We start from the raw sequence: 20,575 nt of genomic DNA on the forward strand, positions 1-20,575 counted from the left end.
ATTCAACCTATTGTAGATAAAATTAAAGAAAAAGCATTGCCATTAAAAACTAGTGTAACACCACTTAAATTAATTTATATAAGACCAAATACTTAATTGTACCAATAAGGATATATCACTTGAAAAGATTCTTGTACATATATAAAAAAAAAATTGCTAAATAACACTACTGGTACCTATCGCTCCACTCAATATCATCTCTCTATTAAAATTTACCTAGAGTTTCAAAGTAGGCATGAGACTACAACAAAAGAAAGAATGAATAGGTGAAATGACCATACCACTCCTTTTACTAATTCAGGAAAAAAAATGAAGACAGCATTAACTCGGTCGATAATTTCGATTTCACTTGAAAAAAAATTCAGGTACCAAATGTCTCAAACCAGTCAACAGCACTAACTTTAGCTATACAATTCAGTTGACCTACTTTAAAATTACCAGCATTTTTTGCTTCAAAAAAATTACCACCGAAGTCTCACTTCTTGAAGAGCGCCTTGAACCCAGTACACCCATCCGCATTTTGATTTTATATACAAATGTGTCCATACAGAATGGGTGTACATAAAATGTACTCTATAAATTAAGTATAAACTAATTTTAATTGAAAGACGCCTAAGTTGCATTTTCTTCCTCAGAAGTAAAATGCTTTATGTTAACAAAATAAAATGTTATCATAATCAAAGCCATTCATGGAGCAGAAGCATGTGCAATGCTGCCATTTGCATTCACATTTGAATTCAAATTCACCTTCACCTTCACCTTCTTCACCTTTGTCTTCACCTTCACCTTTGCATTTTTATTCCCATTCTCATGCCCATTCTCATTCCCATTTCCATTATTTCCATTCTCATTTCCATTCCCATCCGTTACTAGAAATTTCTCACAGTCATTAGCTCCAAGTTGAGAAAATTGCTTGACAAGGTTATTCACGTATGCAGGCAAGGAATTCTTGAATTGTTTTGAGCAGCTCTTATCACCCTCATCCACATCCTGAACCCCACCTCTGACCAGACATCCAACTTGAGCACCATCCATGTAAGCTTTGCACGCAACCAGAATATCATGAGCACGGCTGCAGAAATGCCCCATCACAAAATCTTCAAAATGCTGAAGCCAATCAACGAAGATTCTATGGTTAGAAGTTGTCCAATATAAGTAATAAACATGTAGGCATACACGCAGTACCCACATGGTAACACAATTTCGTAAACCTTAGAATTCAAAGAATCAAATTAAAGAACTTAACAAAAAATCTTGTATGGAGTATCTAATAGGCCAGAAGACCTCAGCAGGTGGAATTTGGTGCATGTTTCCGAATTCCACCGGCAAATAAAACATACCAGGTCAAAACAAAGGAATGAATTAAATTTACTCCCAATAGGCTGTTACACTTCTAACATAATGCAAATTAGGACTATCGTGATGAAGGGTTTTGGAAATACTTTATTAGAACTAGAAAATTCACATGCAAACGTAGTTAAATATTGAAGAGGAAACTACTATCAACTGCACAAGTTGGTGTCGAAGGGTTATACGGCTTTTGGTCATATCATTGAAAAAGCAAGCCCAGCTACTATTTTTCCAGAAATTTCTTACAAACTGCAAAAATAAATAAATTCACAAAGTTTACCTTTGGGGGTCTCCTAATTGTATACATCATCGTCTTCAAGGAGAGGATAAATGTACTTTCATTATACTGGAGGGACCTCTTTTCACCATTTTCTGACCCACTCATTGGAGCATAGCCAGGCTCATTAAAATAAGGTTTTGTATTCAAGATCAGCCCCTGTATGGAGACCAGAACCTGAAGCATCGTTGATGTACCTGGGATCCATTTCTCATTCTTGTTGCCAGACCAGGTGTTGAGTAGACTGAGGCATACTTTTCCAGTATTATACAAATTTGGATTTAGACGAAGGCCACCAGAATGGTAATAGACATGCTGAAGTAAGCAAGTGGTTATTAGACTTTAAATGTGTGCAAATACAGCAATGATGCACTATAGGCTACAGTAACATTGATTACATACCGGGGGTACATTAGGATAATTGCCAGGAAAGAAGACATCAAAGAAGAACAGACCATCATGGTATGGAGTGCCTTCTGCTCCAATGATAACAGCTCTCAAAAGATCCATTCTACTCTCATAAACCCTAACAAATATAGTATCTGTTGATACAGAAAATGTTGCAGCAGATCAGCCAAAAGGAATGTTAAAAAGAAAGAAAGATATTGAATCAGGGGCAGGCTGAAACCTTAGTTTTTTGACAACTTTTCATTGCTCATATATCAATTCTAAGCAAGACATACAAACACAATGAAATGACTAGTTTATAAAACAAAGTCTCACTACAGCGTACAGACAAAATCAATCCAGAAAACTGACCAGGCAAATCCTTCTCCAAAATCTTCCACTCCTCCTGAATGCGCTTCGCCCAATTCTTTGATGACTGCCAAAACTAAATTTAGAAATGGCCGAAATGGTAATAGAGATTTCGTTTATTTAAAAATTCACAAAGTTAGACATTACAATTAATATAAATGAAAAGCCACACAGCACATCATGTACACTCACCAGCTTCAATGAAGAATTATCCTTAACATAGAAATGGTCTGTATGACCTTCAACAGTATCGAATTGTTTGAAAAGTTGGTACTTTCTAAGAATTTCATCTCTATCCAAGCTATGGGTTGCTTGAACATTGTTTGTTGAACTACCTACTGCAGCTTCACTACTCACAGGAGAATGAAGATTGTCAAACCACAGAGGATTGGCCATGTCTTCAGAATCCAATACAGAACCCAACGGATCATAAAAATCTGAATGAGCAACTAAAGGCTTAAAAGTTTTTATAGACCCATTTGACCACGAAAGATGAGATTTAAATCCAAAAGGATGCTGTGGCATGTTCGCAGGAACAGAAAAACTTGAACTATCACTACTTGTACCAAATTTTTTCTTCATACTTTCGGGTATGATAGGATCCCAAAATAATGGCTCAGCTGCGATAGGAAGCTTCATTGTGTCCAATTGATTTACTGGATCATAGTTAGTTGAACTATTTATGATAAGTTGCTTCTTTTTCAACTGAAAAGATTTCCGATTCCGAGTTTTGGATAGTACTCCATGCGGGGGACTGGAAGCAGCTCCTCTAAGTTGCAAATTAGCTACTGCCTTCTTACTTTGAGCAACTTGAGAAGCAAACTTATTGGATGATAGATCCATTCCAGAATACTGAATTACAGAATCGAATGGAATCTGAAAGCTTGGATTACTTACAGAGGTTGAATTATTGTTAATCTGACCAAAATTTGGTGACCAAGAAGACGAAGATTTGTTGATTCCGTGGAGATCAACATTAAATGATTGCATTGGGCTATGAGCCATACTACTTCCACCATAACTATTATCCAAAAAAAAAGGGATTGGTGCTTCTATTCCGGGAGGAATATCAACACTATCAAAGTGGGCTTGCAACATGGAATATTGATCAACATCCATAAATTCATCCTGAAGTAAACCGATATAGTCATCGTCATCATCAACATCATCATCATTTTTATCATCAACACAAGATCCCTCGGAACTGTGGCCATCAAGGTCAATTATGTTTGATGGGTCAAAACTCTTAGAAGATTCAACCCCATCCAGTGTTCCAAGTGCTTCAACACCAGAGGGTCCAAAAAAATTAACCATAGCTTCCTACAATGATATTAAAAATATAAGAATGGTTGGTTAAGCTAAATTGTACATTGAGAGCAATTATATATGAAAATGAGTAAATTTTGATTTAAGTTAATTAGAAATCAGAAACCTTGGTTTGATAATCACTGTATCCATCAGAATCAACTTTTACTGCCTTCCCTTTGTTACTTTTATCAGCAGCCTTATCAAGAAATGAGAGTCCGGCAGGATCGTCCTCATCGATTTCAATCACATCATGCATAACAATCTAGGTAAGGTAAAAAATAACATAACCATACGGGGTTACAATGTTTAGAACAAACTGAATCTTCCAACTAAATTGCAGAAAAAAATCAGTATTATAAATTTCACACACAAACGCAAATGTGCAACAAATTTCAGCAATACTCAGGACAATAAAGTACACAAATTTACCCGTAGCAGCTCTCCTGATGTTCTAAGAAAAAAACATGAACTTATTAAGAATTTTATATTAAGAGAGTCTCTCAGATATTATCAATATAATTGCAATTTAATATGTGAAATCATCTTTTAAAAAAGTGATAGATTTATTTATTATGATTATCTTGTAATTTGGCTAAATATAAAAAAGTATCAGATGTTCAGTGTTATTTAACATACAAAATCCCTCATAGTTTACAGATCTCTTCTCTCTTATAAATCACTTTCATGATTATATTCCACAACTCTAAATTCCTCGTATCTATTTGTTTCCTTTCTTCTATTTTCACTAATACAGATTGTCCTAAAACATTTATAATTTATAACCGTTCGCAAAAACCCAAACAAAGATAACACATAAAGTTCCAATCTATTTCCTATGTTGCTCAGACTCCACATTCGACTACATTGATTGACTGCAAAAAATGGGTCGAGCCCTACTAATAAAAATAAAGCATACAAATATATTGAAAACAATGAAGATCAAGGATAACACAAAGATCATAACGCTTCTTAAAAACTTGCTTATAATTTTATCGTTCAGGGTAGGAAAAGTCTTACCTGTACCTCCCAAAACCCTTTCCTCCCCAATTCGAATTACAGGACCCATATCCAAAACAGAAAAATTCAATAACAAATATGGAGCAAAATCCAAATTTCCAAGAACAAAAATCCAATAGAGTTTTCGACTCGGGTTGAGTACATGTTTTTCCAAAGAAAACAATATAATTCCAAAATGTGTCCCCAACCAGGGAGCACATGCCAAACCACAATTATAATCAAGTCAGTTTCACTCCACTGAAAAACGACAATCTATAAAATCAGCTTTAACTCCAAAAAAAAAAAAAAAAAAAAAAAAAAAAAAATTAACTCTCCTCTTACTGTATATTTCAATGATCAAACCTAAGGGGAAAGAACCAAAATTTAGAGTGTAAACGTTCATCCCAGTAATTGATTGACAATAAAATAAAATGAAAGGAAGAAGAGGGAAAAAATAATCATGTTTTAACTTAAACCTCTTTATGTTTACGCATTCGAGGAGGCTGAGAACCCGACGCCGGCGGCGGAGAGATTTCGACGATATCAGGATCCATTAACCCCCAAAATAATCGCTAGCTTCCTGTTTGGAGAGCAAGAAAGTGAGGGAAAAGTCAAGAGAAAGCGAACCAAATGAGAAGTTTTTAAAAAAGTCGAAGACTGAATTAGAGAGAGAAATAAAATATACAAACGGAGAGAGAAAACAAAAATTCTGAGCCTGAGGAAAGCACTTAGGGTATCGGCGGCGGCGGCTACAAATGACCAATCGGCTTCACCGCGAGAGTTTAAGGACTGATCCTAATCCTAAATACAAACAAATTAAAGCTAGAATAGGTTAATCTCCGGCTCGGCTCAGCTGAAGAAATAAAGAAAAGGAATAGTTACAGCATTGTAAACTCATTATATTTATATATATTTACATGGCTCGGTGGCTTTGCCTTCGAAGCAGATCAATCTTGATTACGACGAATACGAGAGTATCTTAACTAAATACTCGTATTTTTCTCATTAATTACGTTTATGACACTGCTTGTTGGACTACTCCCAATGCGGGCCCAACCCTTTAATCTTTCACAAATTCGAAATAAATTCAGAACCGTCTGATGGTATTACTCTCCAACCTGATTGACTCATTGGTCGTACAGGAGTATTCCCAAACTTATCGACCAAGATACTGAATAGTTGACTGAGCACGAGAATAATTTTAAGCTGTTTCATAATGATGGCTAATGTACGGCTGGGATTGAATGGGCTAATCTCTGCGTTTTCCTGCCTCCACGTGGAAAGTGGGCCAAACATGCAAAATAGCCACGTAAGGTAAATGGATTTGGTTGGCTAAAAGCTTTGACTAGTAACGCCTCGTCCTTGCAATTATGAATTATTCTTCTCTAAATTATTTATTATTAACTCCCTATTATGCGTTAAAAAAAAAAATCCCCTCATTTTTTCTTTCTTAACCAAAGTATGATTTTTGTGAAACAAAAGAATAAATATATTTTTATTTTTTTTTCTAAAGGAGATTTTTCCATAATTGATATGATGTAATTGCACCTATCAATACTCTTTTTAAGAAAGGAAACATCTGAGGTGGGTCTTTTTCAGATAATACTGTATTTATTAGCAAGATTTTTACTATGTTTATCATCATAAGAAAGTTGTACTATAATTTATTTCCTTTAATTTCATGGAAAATGACTACGCAATCCCTTCAAATCCAACTCCTTACAAAAGAAATAAACTCTTAAAATACCAAGTATTGGTAATGATTATTATGAATGAATAGGTGGATAAATGTTAGAGATCAATTATTTTTTTCTTATTAAAAATTTTAAACATAAGCTAACACCTTAAATTTATCTGACAAAGAGAAAAAAATGAAAGTGAACACTATAAATTAGCTATTTATACTTTTTTTTTCTAGCTAGTAATAAGATAGGAAAATACTTGACTAAAAACATTTATAAAAAATAGCTATCAATGCATCATATTTAAAAATGATAAAATTAATATATATCCTCCATATTATTAGAATATTAAAATAGGTACGATGCGTATGATTACAATGAAATTTTTAAATATCACCTCACAAAAAATATTAAGATAACATATTATAAAAATTAGGGTTATTTTTCAATGATTGATAATTTCTTACTTAGATAATATGGATCTTCAATAATTGTTGATCTATACATACGTATAGCTTTTATAATTATAATCATTAGAAACACTCAATTTATTGATTGTACTTTCTCGTGTTACCATTGGTAAATCTATACAAAGATAAGTTTCAAATAATGCAAACGAACAAATAAAATTAAGATAATGTATTATAAAAGTTAGGGTTACTTTTTCAGTCGTCGATAATTTTTTATTTAGATTATGTGAATCTTCAATGTTTGTCGATTTATGCATGTGTTACTATTATAATTATAATCATTAGAAGCATTCAATTTATTGATTGTACCTTTTCGTTTTACCATTGATAGGTTTTACTGACAACTATACACGGAGAAAAGTTTCATATTACGCAAAAAGAAAATTATATGTAAAGTTACTTTTTGGAAATATGTATATTAAGAATTTATAAATCTCATGACACTTCGGTTTATAAGTTGCAAAATCAACAATCAAATCCTAATTTAGACTAAGAACATTTCACTACAAAATCTTAGGGCATCTTTATTATGGTGCGCACTTCAAATGAAAATAAGTATTACAACAGTATAATTAATTAGAATATTTAAATATGTACAATTGCATATAGTTAAACTCTAAATGTCAAAAATTAATTAAGATAAAACACTACAAAAATGAGGGTTACCTTCCCAATTGTCAGCAAATTTTATTTGCTTGAAGTGTGTCATTTTTCAATGATTATTGACTAAGCGAATTTATTCCAAATAAAGAAGTGTTCAAAATAATTTAATTATAGGAAATATTATGAAAGAAAATATAATCGTAAGAAAATGTATAAATTTTATTTATTGGCTGTGTAGGATAATATATAGTTATATACCCGTTAATTGAATTACACTGTTTAGTTGAGTACAGAAATCTTATATATTATTTTAAAAAATTAAAATAAAATTATTTTTTATTATATCTATTTAATATTTTTTTAACAATATATCTATTTAATATTAATTATACATAAAAATAAAATAATTCTTCATTAAAGATATATATTTATTAATTAGTAAATATTGAATTTTATTGTATTTTTTATTAATTAAAATAAACATTTTTATATATTTTATAACTGTGTTATTTATTTTTGTTAGCTGTATCATTTTTGTATACCTTTCGCATAAAATTTATGTATAATGCATATTTGTTGATTGTAAATTTAGCCAACTAACATAGAGTCTGACTAGGATCGAATTTTATTTATAATTGTCATGAGTTGAATGATAATAATTGTGAAAGACACAAGATTTATAGAGGTCAGGCCCGGCCCTGGGCATAGGCGGGCTAGGCCTGTGCCTAGGGCCCACTCAGCCCAGGGGCCCAATTTTTTTTTTCCTCTTTTAAAATTATACAATTTTTTTTATTAATTTTGAAAAATACCATATTTTTTCTAACATAAGGGTCCAAAAAATTTTTTTTTGCCTGTGGCCCACTTTGTTTCAGGGCCGGCAGTGATAGAGGTTCTGTCACTTTGATCAAGTAACGACTCCTTTTTGTATTTACTCTTGAGATACAAAAATGAGAACAAGCATGAGAAGACTTGTGAAAGAGGAGAGTCTGATTTCTTAGTGCTTCTGAGCTCTTAATTGTGCATGTATATAATGAATGAACTGATAAAGATTCCTTTCACGTAGGGTTAAGGCTCTTTATATAATGTTAGAGCATTACAAGTTGTTATTTGAAATACATAATAAATAGAATATAGGGCAGATATATTTTGGCAAAACTTTTCTACTTTTGTGGGTGTTTTGAATTGTTCCTATATTTGGAATCTTTTACAAGGCCCACGAGAAAATCTACAAATGTTAGGGCGTAATACGAGTATTGGTCGGTCAGCCATATTTGGAGGTTGCCCAGTATATGGGTTGTCACCCTTGGCCAGCCAACTAGAGGTTTGACCAAGGCCTTGTCAATACTTTGTGCATCTCTGTTTTTTTTTTTTTTTTATGAAATTGTTCATGATCCTCGTAGCTTTGTTAGAGATTTCAATATCAGGATGAACTTAATTGTCTCATAATTTTGAAGATGTGGATCTTGTAAGTCTTCATGCTCTTCTTGTTTGAGTCCATCTCGCAACCCTAAGATCTTGAGGGTTAGAGAGTTGCACGGCACTACTCTGGTCGGTTGGTGCTGATTGTCTTGCACGTGTCTTTTGCTTTTGGTCATGTAGAGGTGTCACATCATGTGGGTAAAGATTAAGATAATACATATATATATTATTGATAATAACATAAAAATAACTCAATCGAAAAAAATAATCTCATATACTAAATATATATCGTAATATTTTGTTTATAATAATTCATAATATTAATAGTATTTAAATTTATTTAATAATTAAAAAATACTATCTAAATTAGTATAATGGAAGGGAATGATTCAATCCCACTATTTTTTAGGTATCAATATTATCCCTTTTTAAAATAGTTATTTTACTTATAAGAGAATAACATTCAAGGTTAAACCCTTAAAACAAACAAAAGTTATTGTTTCATATTATCATTCTCTTAGCATTAATTCATCCCAAACAGCCCTACTTTCTCGCTCAACCTTTAGTAGGCTTCCTTGGGAGTCACACACGAAAGTTTCAAAATACATGAAAACAAATAAAATTTAAGCCCATAAATATACTTTCCTTACAATTATGAAGTAAATCTCGCTACATATTTTTATATAAAAAGGGTGTTCATCCAATTCAATTCATACTATTTTGCTCACACTAAGTGCATATTTCTTATTTTAGATCTAATCTAATCTGCACAATAGCTCAAATCCAATCCAATCTGCAAAAGTGCATATAATTGGATCAGTTATTTTATGGTGACTTTTTAATATTAAATTATTTAATATTTATGAAAAAAATCAAATATCTAGCAACAAAATAAAATAAATTATTATTATTTTATGTCTCCATAACAAATTAAAATAGATAAAATAACAAATAAAAAATTAAATGGAAGAAATTAATAAATAAAAAAATAGCTATAAAGAAATGTTTAATTTTGTTTAAATTGTATGTAGAAAAAAAAATTATATATAAGAATGGAATATACATTTGATCTATTAAATTTTAAAATATAATTGTATTAAATGCATTAGACTTTTAAATTACTATTTTTTTATATTAAAATATTAATTGTACATATAATTTTTTAATTTTTTTTATAAATACATGTAGATTGAACTGGATCAGTTATTTTACATGTCAATCAATATTCAATTTTTTAATCCAATCTAATCTACACAAGTACGTATATCCACACTTTTATAAATTAGATAAGATTAAATCGTGCAAATGAATTAAATTAGTTATTTTATAAACATTCCTAATTCTATGAAATTAATACTTAATATTTATATAGTGCACACTTTGGGTATGAATAAATATTACAATTTTTTGGTTTTTTTTCCAACGGCTAGTATTCTTTTATCCTTATGATAGAAAATATGATAAATAAATTTGTATTCTCACTCTTTATATTAAATTTTCACTTTAAAATAATATTAGTTTATTGTAATTAAAGCATCTCTCTAACCTTAACAGTTAATTTAGTGTCATGCTAAAACTAAATTTGGTGTTAAAAACGCATTCCAATCATAAATACTAAAAATACACTAAAATAATATTTTTTTAGTATTATATTTATTTTTAAATAAAGTAGAACAAAACATTACATTAAATTAAATCTTAAAAAACACACACTTAAATGATTAATCAACTTATACTAATTATAAATACGAACTTAAATTAAAAAAAAAAATAAACAAAAATCTATGATTTATTTAAATTGTAATTAAAAAAATAATTATTTGTGATATTTATAATTTAAACCCCACAAAATAAACCAATTTATAAATTTAGAATTGAAAATTTGTGTTTTTGCATATGCCAATTTATTTCTTTAATAATTGTAATGACTTGCAGAAATAGATTGAAAATTCGTTACTCCAAAAAATAGACTTGCAGTAACAAAGCGAAAACAGAAATAAATTGTCTAGAATTTAAAACTTGACACAAAAGAATTATACGTGGTATTAGTGTCCTTTCAAACACTACTACTTCACAGGGTCACACCTAGAGACTGAAAATCAATGAGTAAAGCCACAAAAATTACAAATACAATTGACTTAAACAAGTTTAGATTCCCTATAAAATATTACAATAATCTTTTGTACTTTCTTTTGCTAATCTGACTTCCGAAAACACCAAATAGTGAACTCTTTTTAGCTTTTGGTGTGAGCGTGCTTACTTCCTACTGTAGTAAGTCTTAGACAAGTCTTCTTCCGAAGACTTATTCTCTTGTTCAACAAATCTCTCACCCTATTCTAAGAACAGTGAAAGAACAACAATATAGAGATTAAAACCTAGTAAAACACTCTAGGTTTTCACACAAGAAACTCTCTTCTCACAAAGATGAATATAGAAAATTGAAATCTTAGAAACAGCCACAAACACATTTTGACAAGTGTACAAATTTTTCTAAAATAAACTGGAAAAATCACACTCTATAGTGACAACTCAGACAGGATCAACAAACTTTTCATGTATAACCAAGGTCACAATTTCTTCAATATGCCATAAAAACACCACAAAATCTATTTATACATAGTAAAACTAAAAATATCAATCAAGGATTGATTCCAATCAATGATGACTAAATATAAATAATATTAAATACTTTACATAAAGAGAATTTCTTCTCTATTATGTAAACATATTAAGTAAATTCAAATATATATTGTAACTAATTAAGGTGGCGTTTGGTAACACTTTTGGTTTTTAATTTTAAAAACAGAAAAATGAAAGTAGATTTTTTATTTTTAAAATTTTGTTTTTAAAAAACAAAAATGTGTTCTATAACTACTTTTGTTTTTAAATTTTAAAAACACAAAACAAAAGTATGTTCTACAACTACTTTTGTTTTATAATTTTAAAAACAGAAAACAAAAGTGTGTTATGTAACCATTTTTATTTTTTAATTTTAAAAACAAAAAACATAAATTTGATTTTTTTTTCTTTTTTTAAATAAAAAATTATGAATATCATTCATTTTTATTTTTAAACAAATATATAAAAATTATAAAAAAAAATCAAATAAAAAATACTCATTAACATCTTAAAAAAATTCAAGTAATTTAAAATCACGAAACTCATTATTTATAACATAAAACTGACAAAGTCATAATACAATATGAACTAATAATTGTCTAATATTGAAGAAAACTATTAAAAAAATTCTAATTGTTAATAATTTTCACTCATTATCTTCATCGTCGATTTGCTCTCCATTTATGATCAGCATATCAGTGTAACTTCTCTTCGCTTGTAAATATAGCTCCTCCTTTATATGCTTCCACGATTGCTTTGTAAAGGTTATAGTATTCCTATTTCCCTTCAAAACTTCTTCTTCCATAAGTTCAATAAAAATTTCTTCATGTTTTTCAGGCCAAACAGAAGCTTCGCTATTATCAATAATAACCACCTCACTATCTGTTCCTGCCATCTATTCAATCGACATGTAATTATAAAACTAATTCTAAAACTTATATAAAACAAAAAACAATAAAATTAATTTAAAAAATTACAAACTAATGAAGCATAATCAAGTGTTGACAACAAGTGTTGGGTATCAATTTATAAAGCTCACTAACACATTCAAGCAGAAACTAATCCAATCCAATCCCATCACAATAAAGTAACAATAGAATTAAAAAAAAAAAATACAATCTCTTGTCTCTAACAAAACAAAAATTTGCACAATCAATATAAAACTTTTTCTTTTTATTTAAAATTTAGAATTGAATAGCATTGATGTATGCCTCTGATCAAGTTGAGTAGTGGTAATAATTTTGAAAGGGAATTATAAAGTGGTATGTATTAGTGTTTGAAATCATTTGTTTTTCTATCAATCAGAATTACAGAGTTACTCTTCTGATATGGACAAATTCTTATTTCTCAACAGTCCAAGTCCAAGGTAGCACCATTCCCTATAAACCAATAATCATCATTATCATCAAACAACACTAATCTATTCTAATCTAGCTTGATTGATTCAGATCATTACTCGGAACTAATTAAGCATAGTAATCTTAGATTCCTCTCTCAATTCGCAAGTCTCACGAACATAATAACTAGACATATTATAAAAATAATGATGTAGTAGTGATTGTTAATCAGTTAACATATTTACCCCAGTTACTTATTCTATTACTCTTTTAAGTGAATCCTAATTCCACTCAACATTAATCATCACAGTTTCAAACTAGTAATAAATAGTTCCAAATTCTTCAAGATTATTTATTGTGTCAATTTCACTATCTTAAACTCACTGATCCTAAAACAATGAGCAGAGTGGATGTTGGTTCTAGCATAGCTACCTATGACACCAAGAAATTGTTCCCTGTTTCCCTAATCACAGTGATGTTATAGGCGAAGAAATTCCAATTATTCTACCACAATTGCACCAACGCTACCACTTACATACCTAACAGTATCTACCAAATTAATCTCAGAAACCTTCTCTCATCTGAAGGGAGGGTTCTAACAAAATAAATTGATGTATTCAAATTCAATGAATGAGTACCAATCGAATCAACTAATGACAAAAAACACTCACATACTCAAAACTCACTATTTTTTTTTAAATTAAGCAACAAAATCTCATTTCAGAAATCAAACCCAAAACTAATTTGAAAGATTAAATCCAAAATCCTAATAAAAGCTAAGAACAATTTTTCTCAAATAAAAACCCTAAAATTAAAATAAAATACAAAAGAAAATCATACCTGTAATAGCAAAAAGATCTTTCTCTCTAAGAAACCACTTTCATTGTCATGCTCTTCTCATTTTTTCATTTTCAAATCTAAGAACGAAGGAATAACAAAAAAAATCTGAGAAATAGGGAGAGAGAGAGGCGAGATACATAGAGAGAGAGGAAAAGAGAGCCATATAAATATACAGAGAGAAATAGAGACCGAGAAGAAGAGATTTACCTTGTAATGGTGAAGTTGAAGCCATGGAAACTACTCTGAAGAATGACTAACGAGAGAGAGAAGTAAAAGTGTTTTTAAAATTTTTTAAAATCATCTAAAATCTGTTTTTAAAATTCACTGAATTCTATTTTTTAATTTTAAAAACAAAAAATAAAATGGAGTTACCAAACACAATTTTTATTTATATTTTTAAATTTTTGATTAAAAAAACAGAAAACCATTTTTATAATGGTTACCGAACACACCCTAAATATTCATTTTTCTCGATTTTTTTTTTCGGAAGATGATTTAACATCGTTTCTATGTGATCCGCCTCTCTATATATATCCATCAGAATTAAAATTGAACGGAGGACAAACTTTTTTTTAGGAGGACAAAAAGTAAACTAAATATCTTTATATATTAAAAGTGCCTATCTAACGGCAATTCTTGGTTTAACGATTCTTGGTTTAACGATTTTTTTTTTATTTAGCCTGTTAACGTTAAACGTTAACAAATAAATAAACCCAATAATTAAACCCAAAAAATTAAACAATCTTTTTTTAAATTAAAAAAAATATCTTACCCACATATCTCTCTAACAAATCCTACCATTTTTGAATTTTTTTTACACGGCTACAATCTTTTTTTTAAATTAAAAAAAATATCTTACCCACATATCTCTCTAACAAATTCTACCACCATTTTTGAAATTTTTTTAATTCTTGGTTTAACGATTTTTTTTTTATTTAGCCTGTTAACGTTAAACGTTAACAAATAAATAAACCCAATAATTAAACCCAAAAAATTAAACAATCTTTTTTTAAATTAAAAAAAATATCTTACCCACATATCTCTCTAACAAATCCTACCATTTTTGAATTTTTTTTACACGGCTACAATCTTTTTTTTAAATTAAAAAAAATATCTTACCCACATATCTCTCTAACAAATTCTACCACCATTTTTGAAATTTTTTTACAGCTTCATTCAAATTTTAAAAAATAAACCCAATAATTAAACCCAAAAAATTAAATAATATTTACATATTTCTCATCACATATTATTACTATATATCATCATATTATAATAATTAAAAAGTGTCCTTCTTACCCTCCAAATCTCTTCAAGTAACTCTATAAATATAATAAACCATATACCTATTTCTTTACGTGAAAACTTCTCTCTATAATATAAACTACAAATTATAGTACTTCATTTCTTTTCCAAGAGATCGATCCATATATGTAAATATGGCAGGGATTCATACTCATCAAGTTCATCCTTATAATGATGATGAATTCGATTTTGATCAAGAAACTGCTTCGACGATTTCAGAAAATTCCAAGGAGTTGCACTACAGGAAAAGACTGAGACGATTATATTTGGTGGCAGTAATCGTATTATTCTTAACAGTTGGGATTTTGGTGTTTTCAATAACAGGCAATCATCGGACGAAATTTTAATATTTCTTCGTTACTTTTGTTGTACTATTTTGTGTGACGGTGGCTTTATAATGAGCAGATGAGATTTCAGTTAGTATTGTTAAAATTCATGACTTCTGGTAGGCTGACAATAGTAGCTTCTTAGGAATACTTGTACACATTAATTTTAATTTTGCTCTGTTTTTGACTCCGTATCTAAGATTTCTCCTTGGTAGTGAGAATGTTCCAGTGTTAGTTATTCTTAATTTTGTAATATTTGTAATATATATCTAAGATTTCTTCTTGGTAGTGAGAATGTTCCTTCCAGTGTTAGTTATTTTTAATTTTGTAATATTTATTTTTCCAGGTCAAAGATGTTCTTGCTGCTATTATTGGAACAAATGCAACATATATTATAACCTTATTATTATTTCCAATATATTTTTACTAACATTTGTAGTTTAATTTAAACTCCATTATACTAGACATAAAAGTTTAATTTAAATTTATTATTCAAATCTCTCTAAATTAAATATTATTTATTTTTGATTCATTTATTTCTTTCCGAACTCATAATATAATACTTAATATAAAACATAACATACGTGCATCGCACGTAACAGTATACTAGTTAAAAATAAAGATACTTATACTAGGATTTGATTACTTGACTTCTATAATAGGTGTAAAATAACTTAACCAACATATAAAAATTAATATTGTTTATATTTATCACCTTTAATTATAAATATCCGTTATAACTAACCAAAATATTTCTCAATTTTTTTTAAGGGGGGATTGCCCCTCTAGCCTCTATTGGGTCGCGATATTTCGAACACTATCACTATGACATAATACAAAGTAACTTTAAATCATTCTTTTATATTAGAAAAGGAACATATCAGTGACCAAAATCCAAACTCAATCAACAAATATATCCAAAGGAAAACATGGCCAAAATAATCAACATACCCAAAAAGAAACAACTATAATTGGTATACATGTAAGGAATAAGGATGCCCAAAATAGTAGATTTTATTTTTCTTCTTTAAAAAAACACTGAATCAAATTATAGTACTCTAAACAAATAAGTAGCTTTAACTTTTTGGATTTAATCAACCGTGATAGTTGTTCGATTCACTATGGTCTTCCAGTTCCATTAGAGCGGTCGTACGTCTGACCTTGTGGATGGTCTCTCCCATTTATTTTCTCCCTCTCTTCTTTGTTCTTTCTTCTAAGCCAGCCACTGGAGTATTCAATACGTTGTTTGAATCATTTGTATATAGAACAAAAAAAAAATGAAAGGAGATTATCAAATGTCCCACAATCTACATAATGAAATTCAGTTCCTATTATATGATTAATCAAAGAAAGTTGTACTCTAATTGGAAATTTTCCTATTTAATTACATGGTATACTAACTTTTGCTATTTTTTTACAAAAATACTGTCAGACGGTATTTTTTACTTTTTTACTGTGTTTTTTTATAAGTTTCATACTGCAGTATACTGTGTTAAGTTTTCACTGGTGTTCTACTGGTGTTTTACTAGTGTTCTACTGTTGTTTTGAGTTGTTCTGCTTTGTATTTTACTGGTGTTTTAAAAAAAACAGTATTTTTGAAAAAATTTCCGTGTGACAATATTTTTGTAAAAGATAACATAAATTTCAGTATTTTTGTAAATTTCCCATTTAATATTACCAAGTCCAAACTAGCTTTCAGGCCCATTATTACGCCCAGTGCCATAGGATGAGCCCACTGTGGCTGGTCTTAATAGTAGTTTGTGAGTCTCTTTTTTTCCTTTTTTCTTTTTATAAATTTTGCGCTTTTTTATTTATTTTATATAAATATATATATATTTGCATTTTTCTGATATTTTTTTCCTTATCAATTTATAAAATAACCAGTTACCATGATCGAATTAGTTATTTAAAAAAGTAATCTAATATTAATCAGTTACCATCAATAAAAAAATTATAGTGATTAACAAACAGTTACTACCAGTTGCCACGTCAGACTTTTAAAATAACTAACTCAATATTAATATCTGGCTATCATAATAAAATAAAATATGAAAAAAAGCTCATATTTTGTTATTATTATTTTGTCCATATTCATAAATTAAGTTTAAAATTAACATTCCTAATTATTTTATTATTTTAACATAGTTTTTGTAAATTGCTCTACTAGTTTATAGAGAGTGCTAGGCCCCATATGAATATTGGCATTCCCGATGTCCAATTCCACAATAGGTTTTATTGGCCGAATATTGAAGCAGCTTTTAGAAAAATGACTCTTTTATGAGCCTTTCATATATCATCTCTCAATTATCTTTTTTATTTTTGCTTAACATCATCTATCAATTATCATTACGTCTTCTTATTTAACTTTCAGAATACACATAGTTTATTTTATATATGAACTAATATTGATCATTTATGTATGTATATCTTTATCGTTTTTTCCATCCATGAGCTACAATAATTCAAATAATGTGACCAATGAGAAATAGAATTTTGGACAAATTATACAAATAAAACCTTAAAATAGAAAAATAACACTCAGATCATTCGAGAAGAAACTAATAAAACATGTATGTGCGGTTTAGAGATGACCTTTCATCATAAATAGATATATTTATATAACATGTATAAATTCCTCATATAAGAGTGTGTTCAAAAGATAATTTTTCAACTCATTGAGATATTTAATACTTCAAATTAATTACTTCTTCTTTGAATTTCTTTCTCCTTCTTATAATTATTTATTGTAACAATCAACTAAATTTAAATCTAAAGTGGACACGTTAATTTGGAGTGAGAACTGAGAACCAGTGGGTTGGAGAAGGACAGGCATGATCATGATATAAATATTTATATATGTATGCATTGTAATATATATATATACTATTGTGGATAAAAAGGTTGAAAACATGAGTTTAAGGCTAAGACTTCTTCACACAAATATTTGAAAGCAAACTAAATAAGTTGTCAATTCATTTAAGCAACCTATATATATATATATATATATATATATATATAATATATATATACAAAGACGGAGACCCACCCGCTCGGCCATAATCCCATTTTGTTTTCTTTCGATCGAAATTACAGAGAGCACCTCAGAGGTTGATCAATGATATATAGTGCACAAAAAATTATAATTCATTACTGATTTAGCTCTTAATTTATAATAGCTTTGATGGACATGGATTTATATTTTTCTTAAATTTACTGATAAGAATATTTGTAATCACGTTTCAAACATTAAATATATGGCATGGCATGTATTTGTTAGAATATTATAAGGGCATAGTGCCTAATATTCTTATAAGTATTAATATAATTGAATGTCAAAATTCGGATGTCCATCTTTTACTTTATTTTAATGATGATTGTAAAAAACTACAAACTATATATTATATATTAGGTGTGCTAAGCATATATAGTGCCTATTAACAATGTTTTGACTGTAATAAAGGAAAACATTAAATGAGAATTTTCTTGTAATTTGTCTTTAATAATCAATAGAGTTGATTTTATTCGAATTCCATTTAAAAATAAAGAATTTTATATATACATATTAATTGTCGAACACCAAAGTTTGCTGGCGGGAATTCTGTACTCAAGTATGCATGGCTGATGAGATGACTTGATTAGGGAACTATTAAATCATTGAAGAATGAAAAACTATATTAATCATTTTCATATCATTTTACACTCAGTAATATACATCTACCGTTTATATATGCATAGGCAAATTTAATAAGCATTTTATTTATTTATTTATTTTTAAAATTTTCTATGGGAGAAGAACAAAATTGTCATTTTCTTTCATTCAATTATAAAAGAAGAAGAAAAGAGAAACTCGTCCACGTCTAAATATGATGCATCTATATTTTTATATATGCTAAAGTAATATGGATGCGCATATAGTTAACTCCTCTACGTTTCGAGCAAGAAAAGAACGAAAAAGAATATAACACAAATAAATATACAGAAATTCTTTTACTAAATCATCACTTGAATAAAAATCAAATTACACAGTTGTGGATAAGCATATATAATGATTGGATAAATTATGAAGAAACTTTCACAATATTAAATATATCTCTCTAAATAACTTTATGTTACTTGGTACGTTTTTTGTATTATTTATAGATTAGAGAATAATTAGTAGGTGGAAAAAGATAGGAGGAAATGAATAGAGAGAAAGATTTGTTGAGATATCATGAATTCATTCTTCAACTATTAGAGTTTGATTTGATTTAGTTATTCTGTAAAAAGAGAAATGAAGTTGACACGAGAGGAGGGTAGAAGGCCAAGCCAGTCCATGGGCCCCACTGCTAAGATTCCTTTCGGATTCTTCTGGGGAAGCGTGTGGCTAGTGGGCCTTATCATTCTCGGCCCATATCCTCCTCCATCTATAAATTCACCACCAAGTTGAGTTGAATTGAACTCATCAACACAAGTAGTATATACCATTATCAAAGCTCAAAAATCAAACTTACATTTTAAAAACCTTTAATTCTTCGCTCAATCACCATGTCGGACAAGTGCGGTAACTGCGACTGTGCTGACAAGACCCAGTGTGTGTAAGTAATATATTAATTTCTACAAATTATAGTCTAAAAGTTATCATCCTGATTAACTATATATATGCATACGTACAATTATATTATATGTATACTTGTAACAGTTCTAGCTAGTAGCTGTTTAGGCATAATTATATTCAAGTATAATATATTATTAATTAACATGGGCTTTATTATTATGTGTGCAGGAAGAAGGGAAGCAGCTACAGTCTCGTTATTGTCGAGGCTGAGAAGAGGTACGTATAACATACTTTCTGATTACACATAGGATCTATATATCTATATGGTTCACACAAAAGATATATATAATGAAACTATATATGTATTCTTAATTATTTGGTATATTAATTAATATTGCAGCTACATGGAGACCATGGTGATGGATGGTCCCTCAGCTGAGAACGACGGAAAGTGCAAGTGCGGTACTAGCTGCACTTGCACAAACTGCACCTGTGGTCATTAAGCACAGCAAAAACACTCCTTATTATTATATATATAATTATAATAATTAATGTGGGGAGTCTTATTTTGACTACTGAACAATAATAATCATGTAATATTAGTGGTCAAATAACAATATTGTGTGTTGTTCAGATGTTAAACTTGTGTTTGTTTATCGTGTCTCTTCTGAAGATATATGCATGTGTTGTGTGTCTTCAGTTTTTACTATGTTTATTGTTTCCCTTTGTTTCGATCTGTGGCCTATAGTGTAA

General features: G+C 29.3%; 2 protein-coding genes and 1 long non-coding RNA gene across 6 annotated transcripts; 1 reads left to right on the top strand and 2 right to left on the bottom strand.

The window, feature by feature from the left end:
• Positions 1–321: 321 nt before the first annotated feature.
• LOC133036817 (probable ubiquitin-conjugating enzyme E2 26) lies at positions 322–5,609 on the bottom strand. 4 transcript variants are annotated; one of them, XM_061113571.1, is made up of 8 exons: positions 5,373–5,609; positions 5,164–5,267; positions 3,816–3,953; positions 2,576–3,703; positions 2,387–2,450; positions 2,030–2,169; positions 1,631–1,942; positions 322–1,107 (listed from the first exon to the last, which is right to left on the bottom strand). In XM_061113571.1, exons 2-8 carry the CDS (start codon positions 5,239–5,241, stop codon positions 688–690), a joined length of 2,280 nt encoding a protein of 759 aa, XP_060969554.1. In that variant the 5' UTR covers positions 5,242–5,267; positions 5,373–5,609; the 3' UTR covers positions 322–687. The 4 variants fall into 4 exon arrangements, with proteins under 4 accessions (XP_060969554.1, XP_060969561.1, XP_060969564.1 ...); XM_061113578.1 differs by having other exon boundaries at positions 5,416–5,606; XM_061113581.1 differs by having other exon boundaries at positions 5,377–5,579.
• A 6,394-nt stretch (positions 5,610–12,003) lies between these two features.
• On the bottom strand, positions 12,004–14,212 carry LOC133033518 (uncharacterized). Its single transcript, XR_009685634.1, has 3 exons — positions 13,865–14,212; positions 13,658–13,734; positions 12,004–12,375 (listed from the first exon to the last, which is right to left on the bottom strand). It is a non-coding gene; the product is annotated as an uncharacterized LOC133033518 (long non-coding RNA).
• A 5,489-nt stretch (positions 14,213–19,701) lies between these two features.
• On the top strand, positions 19,702–20,575 carry LOC133034289 (uncharacterized). The gene is given in 4 exon segments (XM_061109343.1): positions 19,702–19,862; positions 20,051–20,102; positions 20,223–20,330; positions 20,426–20,575. Coding segments are annotated over 4 exon segments (360 nt in total). The 5' UTR covers positions 19,702–19,812.

Source organism: Cannabis sativa, chromosome 1, assembly GCF_029168945.1.
Source record: "Cannabis sativa cultivar Pink pepper isolate KNU-18-1 chromosome 1, ASM2916894v1, whole genome shotgun sequence".
Lineage (NCBI taxonomy): Eukaryota > Viridiplantae > Streptophyta > Magnoliopsida > Rosales > Cannabaceae > Cannabis > Cannabis sativa.

Excerpts from the sequence above, each read along its gene's own strand:
- LOC133036817 (XM_061113571.1), bottom strand. The coding sequence starts at position 5,241 with ATGGATCCTGATATCGTCGAAATCTCTCCGCCGCCGGCGTCGGGTTCT. Across the intron at positions 3,954-5,163 it reads GAATGCGTAAACATAAAGAG|ATTGTTATGCATGATGTGAT; the intron begins GTTTAAGTTAAA and ends TACCTTACCTAG. Across the intron at positions 1,943-2,029 it reads ATTATCCTAATGTACCCCCG|CATGTCTATTACCATTCTGG; the intron begins GTATGTAATCAA and ends TGCTTACTTCAG.